The sequence below is a fragment of the Sphaeroforma arctica genome, assembly GCF_001186125.1.
Source record: "Sphaeroforma arctica JP610 unplaced genomic scaffold supercont1.247, whole genome shotgun sequence".
Classification (NCBI taxonomy): domain Eukaryota; class Ichthyosporea; order Ichthyophonida; genus Sphaeroforma; species Sphaeroforma arctica.
The window spans coordinates 59,546-65,789 of record NW_014040311.1 but is presented as its reverse complement, the minus strand read 5'-3'; the positions used below and the strand labels follow the sequence as shown (position 1 = coordinate 65,789).

At 38.0% G+C, this 6,244-nt stretch overlaps 3 protein-coding genes across 4 annotated transcripts in view; all 3 read left to right on the top strand.

Annotated features, from left to right (window-relative positions):
• Positions 1–727: 727 nt before the first annotated feature.
• On the top strand, positions 728–2,809 carry SARC_04422 (the record flags this gene model as incomplete). Of its 2 annotated transcripts, XM_014301754.1 has the most annotated exons (3): positions 806–904; positions 1,167–1,452; positions 2,297–2,809. In XM_014301754.1, 2 exons carry the CDS (start codon positions 806–808, stop codon positions 1,416–1,418), a joined length of 351 nt encoding a protein of 116 aa, XP_014157229.1. In that variant the 3' UTR covers positions 1,419–1,452; positions 2,297–2,809. The 2 variants fall into 2 exon arrangements, with proteins under 2 accessions (XP_014157228.1, XP_014157229.1); XM_014301753.1 differs by lacking the exon at positions 2,297–2,809 and having other exon boundaries at positions 728–904; positions 1,167–1,664.
• Positions 2,810–3,688: 879 nt separating this feature from the next.
• SARC_04421 (hypothetical protein) lies at positions 3,689–5,582 on the top strand. Its single transcript, XM_014301752.1, has 4 exons — positions 3,689–3,956; positions 4,353–4,466; positions 4,661–4,730; positions 4,880–5,582. The coding sequence occupies exons 1-4, from the start codon at positions 3,718–3,720 to the stop codon at positions 5,072–5,074; spliced, it is 618 nt and encodes a 205-aa protein (XP_014157227.1). The 5' UTR covers positions 3,689–3,717; the 3' UTR covers positions 5,075–5,582.
• A 119-nt stretch (positions 5,583–5,701) lies between these two features.
• Positions 5,702–6,244, top strand: part of SARC_04420 (40S ribosomal protein S8) — a 2,115-nt gene continuing 1,572 nt past the window's right edge. Inside the window, exon 1 of the mRNA XM_014301751.1 lies at positions 5,702–5,788. Coding sequence (XP_014157226.1) covers positions 5,785–5,788 — 4 coding nt within the window. The 5' untranslated portion in view covers positions 5,702–5,784. The remainder of the gene's footprint in view (positions 5,789–6,244) is intronic.

Genomic DNA, 6,244 nt, shown 5'->3' with positions numbered 1-6,244 from the left:
GTGTGTGTATGTGTGTATGTGTATGTGAGTATGTATGTATGTATGTATGTATGTATGTGTGTGTGTGTGTTTCAATTCTTCATGTTAAAAGTAAGTCAACATTGTAAAGTTTCTAATCGGTTTAACCATTCCTCATTCTCATCCCACTTTCCAAGTGCACCACCACCAGCATCCGATCGAGCATTCGATATTGAACCGCCTGGATTCACATCCCTTTCTTTTAATGGCGCATCATATAGTAGATATAGACCCGACAAGCTCTACTTCACTACCCTTGAAACTCTCTCACTACTCTTCAACTACTAAATAGGTCTAGCTAGTACAAATACGTACTATGTAGTATAGATGCAGTTATATTCATATTTTTGTATTGCTATTGTGTATTCTGTCATTTTGTGTACAAGAACAAAACACAAAATGACATCTGTCAAGTGTCAAAAACTCACCAAGCTTGTTCGCAATCCAATCAGAATATTTTTATATTATGTTGTCTTTCATTGGTCCTCAAACTTCTCAAACTCAAATTTTCATACTTTGAAGCTACTCGGGTCCCAGAGGCCAGAGCAGAGTATACAGAATAAACGACACACACACCAACGATCACAGCTTATACCACTGCGGGGAAAAACCAAAAAACCAAAAAAAGAAAAATTCTAATAATTAAAAAAATTATATGTAGAGCTCAAATATTATATAAAATAAATACATCAACAGAGACCGGCTGACAAAATAATAATTGACCACATCGCTCTATCACACAATATCCACTACAATATACACTATTGTTGCATCATATCTATAAGGGATGCCTTTGTATTCGGATGCGGATCCTTACTATGTGGACACGCCTCTATTATCGCCAGTAGAACCGCCGGATCAAAAGAATTTCGCACACATCGCTCCGGTAAGCCTAAAAAATCATTCTGCAACGCTCTATTGTTTGATCTATTGCAGGTGGTTGCATGTGGCTTTACGAAGGAATAGGTATGACCTTACGAATAATATGTTTGTAAAAAAGCAACACTAATATGGCTATTGGTCTATGACACCATTTTTGAAGTATTTCGCTTGTTTAAATCGTGTGTCAGCCGTTTTTCTTCTTCTTGTCTTTCGCTGAGACTCTTGTCTTTATTCTTTCTCGGTATGAAAACCTGAATCCCCATCAGGGCCGCCGTGAGGGCAGAGGTCGTGGTAGGGGCGGTCGCGGTGGGGGTGGTAGAGAAGGCGGCGGTGATCGGCCAAGAGGTTCCAACTTTCATCGTAGACTGAATCACAGATATAATATGGACGACATCAGTAATGGCTCCAACTATCGCCAGCATCATTCTAGTTCGAATTACGATAGAAATGACGGTTTCGGAGACAGTCGACAAAGGCAAAATCAACCACGAGATAGCTACCGCGGACGAGAGAGGTGATGCATTCGAACTAGTATAGGAGGCAAAACACAAGGTAGGATATCGCGCTTTGCAACGTTCAACATGCAACCTATATTGAAGGTAGGTAACGAAGATGATTTAAGCGCCCGAGAAAAGTCGGTGGTGCCGACATCACGAAGGCAAGGCAAAGACCGATTCCAATAAGAATTTCGCGGTCCGAGCTCAGAATAATGCACTGAGGTTGCGACCAGGTATTTCCAGGTATTAAACAACTTTCATCGTGTACTAAATGGCTAATCAATATTGTGTGGCTCTGCGTGAAATGTTAACACACACACACACACCCACACACCCACAGACACACAGACACACATATAAAAACACTTACATCTACATACATACACGTACACGTACACACACACACACACACACACATATATATATATATATACATACATATATATATGTACATACATACATATATATATATATTATATTTGTATATATATATATATATATATATATATATATATATATAAATATATATATATATATACATATATATATACATATATTTATATACGTGTGTATACGTATGTATGTATATAAGTATGTATGTATATATGTATGTATGTATGTAATTATGTTTGTATGCATATATGTACGCATGTATATACGTATATATATATATATATATATATGTATGCATGTATTTATGTATGAATGTATACTATATATATATATATATATATATATATATATATATATATATTCATGCTAGATGTTATACAGCAGTATATCTATGTATGTTGGTTACTATTTGTTACATTGTGTGTGAGCTGTACGTGGAATAGTACAGACTCTACACATACGTTGTCAATAATGTGAAAATCTCATTCGTCTTCCTACATACGCAGATTTCTTGTACGTACCAAAATTCAGAGCGAATTTGGTTCACGCGTGCACGGACTTGTGTTGATGATAATCAGCACCGTTCTCGGCAGATCCAAATGTGCTTTTCAACTTTCGCATGTGTAGCTGATTTAATAGTTTATTCGTACCGAATTGGAATCATGTACACAGACATTTTGACACAATATTCTGCGTATGAGTAGTATATTGTTTTTAAGAAACACGTTAGCTGCTGCAATGTTACTGTGCATGTGCATACAATACATAGTTGTAATTATAAACGGTTACTATGTATCATTAAGTACACAGTAATCATACACCACATAGTACTTAGTAGATTGTATGGCCTTCAGAACACGATACGTATTTATGTTTCAAGTTTTGTCCTGTTGTGTACATGCAGTTAAGCGGATATTTATAAATTTTTCTAAACACATAATCGGATAGACATATACCACAAATCGCACATGGAGGCGTTAACCTCTGCTTACGGAAATTAAAAACACAACATCGCGCAAAAAAATGTCTTAATGTGAAATTGTACTTTTGTGTTTACCATGGTGATAAATATATATATTTTCACATCCGTACTCTGCCGTAATTTGTAAGCGGTAATAAATCATCACACTTCGTCGGCATATATCTGTCAATGCCATTTATTTTACAGTATTTTGAGTGTTGTATGTGCGTCTGAGGTTATATCTTGCGAAATTCGATCGCCAGCTGTGAGCCTTGGAGTATCTTCATGAGCAAGCAGAATGCCATGGCTCATAAACTGGGGAAGCCAGTCAGCAAGGTGGCTCAGAGCATCCATGTTTGGGCTACAATAGCATTCTCCATAATTCTTCGATGAGAGAGATCGTTGGTCAGAACTTTCAGCGGCTGCCTAGCGAATGAGCTGGCAGTTTCTTCGTGTTTGTACAAACACACCAAACTTAACCATCTAGCTCGTATTCTTCATCATCTGGCGTCGTTGTGTTTACACCCTGGATTTGCAGGCAGCTCAGTATTCATGGTGACACATTAGGATAGATACTGTAGAGGGCGCTTCACTATAGAAAGTGTGGTTTCTCCAAATTATCTCTACGACCAACATCTTCATTCGCACAATGACTGAAAATGAAAGGAACCAGAGCTGTTTATTTAGAAGGCTATGATTGAGTCTGGAGGATGGATATCTACAGGTGTACAATTCAGGAGGCTATGTGAAGGCTGTGTATTTATGGAATTTTGTCCGGAATACTATGGCTAATTTAAATAAATATCATTTTTGGTTTATACAGGGGTTTTCTGACTGCCATTTTTCGAAAAAAACATCTCCCCTCCCCGGGGGTTTTTTAAGCGAACTTTATGTACTTCCACCTCTATTGTAAAAAGACAGACATTTCCATGAGAACGTATTTTTATATATTTAGTATATATTTGCATGCTTTTACGTCGGACTTTGATAAAAAGGAAGCCTATTGAGTCATACTCTGCATACGTATCGAGTAAGTGGTCGTCAATGCCGGGTGTACTACTAGTAGACAGTACGTGTCGTAGCAGCGATTCGAACCTATGGGTTGCTGCTAGCGATAACAACATAGGTAGAGTCAAAGAGCTCATTGAGGATGCATCTTCCGACCTCAGTCCGAATAGCAAGGACGGTAACGGATACACGCCCATGTATGTCGTAAAATACACCTCACATACGGCATTGTCTCGTTGTTGAATATTGAGGTCTTCCTTACCGTTTTAAGCAACTTTGCAGTTGTGCGAAGCAGCCCAATACAAATCCCATTTATCATGTGTAGTACCACATGGATGAGCAACTGCAGTCTATTGTCTATAGCGAATCGTACATAAAGAATTATGAGATTATAGAGCGCCGTCCTTACCCCAGCTGAAATGTGTACACACACCAAGAGGTGTATCGAAAGGTGTACTCACCAAGAGAGGCGATGCTAACAAATACATCGCATAGCGAAATTAAGCACTTTCAATATAGGTAAGATTTACTAACAATACATTCGAACACTATTAACACTTTACTACTTGTTATCAATCATTCTGTTCATGTAGGCACGCGGCGGCAGGATGGGGTCACAAAGAACTCTTAGAATATTTAATTTCAAAAGGAGGTGACGCCAATGTTACAGACAACGACGGCGACAGTCCTCTTCACAGCACGGAAGAGTAGGTTATTTGTCACTGATTTTTTGTCATAGTTTGTATATATCTCATCTTCGATTGTTAAATTTTTGAAAGTATACATGGCATCAGTGTGAGCTCTTTATATATTCCGTGGTCGCAGGATGGATAGATACAAGTCCTAATCTTACCAGGAGTTTCGCTCATTACTTGCCGTACCTACCCTTCCCAACATCAAGTGTCATCATCGCACAGATACTTGTTGACGCAGGGGCGGATTTGGCGATAAAAAATGACGAAGGGCTTACGGTAAGTGTACAAATTAGTCTTTGTCTTGGATGCCCGGGTTCTTATACACTACAATAAGTAAATAATTATACGTCGTTTTTGTGAGTCGAAGTCTCGCATATCACTCTCTGAATTCCACTAAAGTTTTTCTTGATCGACTATATCTTCAGCCTAACGATGTAGCCAGTGAAGAGGGTCTTTTAGAGATGTGCAACTTCTTCCGCGAGAAGTTGGGCATGGATCCCATGACGGCAGAGTCCATTCGAATTGCAAGCAATGCGATGGCCGCCTTGCGGATAGACGCCACGTCGGTTAGAGAAAACAACGAGCCACTGAACGAAATAGAAAAGAATGAATCATCTTGATAATTTTGTTAATATATAGTTAAGGCTAAAGAGTGGCGATAGTCGACACGCGAAGTGATACGGGAATTCAAAACGATTTCAACAATTAACGTAGTACCGTGCTCGCAAACGAGATTGTGACTTTACTATGCAAATCTTGTAGTATTATTTCCAAACTTCCGAGAGTACTGGCATAAATTTTTGCGTATTGAATGATAGCTTGTAAATACTTGAGATGCTCTTGATTGGAAATCCTTGCAAATACCTAACTTAGAGATTAGTGCAAGTTGTATAGATTGAAAACACTGTCGAACTCGTAGTCGTCTATGACAATATCAATTAAGGATTGATGAATACTTACTGATATCATTAACTGAGATGTGTAGTTGTGTACGCCTTTATATATGTATATAAAAAAATATGTATACGTCATCCAAAAATTACTCAAATTTCGAGAAATGTAGCCGCCACCCGAGTGAAACATCCAATCATATATCAGTTTTCAAATAAAATTGCACTTAAGTCAGCAGTTCGGTACCATACCGCTATTTGTCCATTACTGCCATATCCTGATTTCAGCTCTCCCTATCCATGTGCAAGGAAATATCTAAAACCCAAAAATACACAAGCTATTGTAAAGGACTAAATGTCCTTCTAAAACACCAACGCTCTAAGCAAATCTCGTCCTTTTCGAGTTTATAGTTTGACTTAGAACTCAAATATCAGCAACCATGGGTAAGTTCCCTATGAACCTACGTACCTTATGATTCGTAGCTACACACCACCATCCATAAACAGAAAGATCACTATGGTCGACATGAATGCTAGTTGAAATACTTACAGTTACCCTACACCACACGATCAGAAAAACACCATCGCGGTAGTGATCCGCACATAATAATTGAACCAAAACTTGCAACTGGAACGGAAATCGATGAGATAGCCTCGCAAGAGATGCCTGTAAATAGACATAGATACACGAATCGATTGGGAAGTGTGATATATTCGGAATTGTCATGCTATATGCTTTGTCCGACTTTGATTAGCTATTGGCAGCAATACACATCTGCAATGGGGGCCTCCGATGGAGACATGCGATGGAATATATTTATGTATATATATGTATATATAGATAGATAGATAATATATATATATATATATATATGTATATATATATATATATATATATAT

Coding starts and splice junctions, on each gene's coding strand:
- SARC_04421 (XM_014301752.1), top strand. CDS start 3,718: ATGCTTTTACGTCGGACTTTGATAAAAAGGAAGCCTATTGAGTCATAC. Junction 4,467..4,660: donor CCTCTTCACAGCACGGAAGA/GTAGGTTATTTG, acceptor CCCAACATCAAG/TGTCATCATCGCACAGATAC. Junction 4,731..4,879: donor AAAATGACGAAGGGCTTACG/GTAAGTGTACAA, acceptor CTATATCTTCAG/CCTAACGATGTAGCCAGTGA.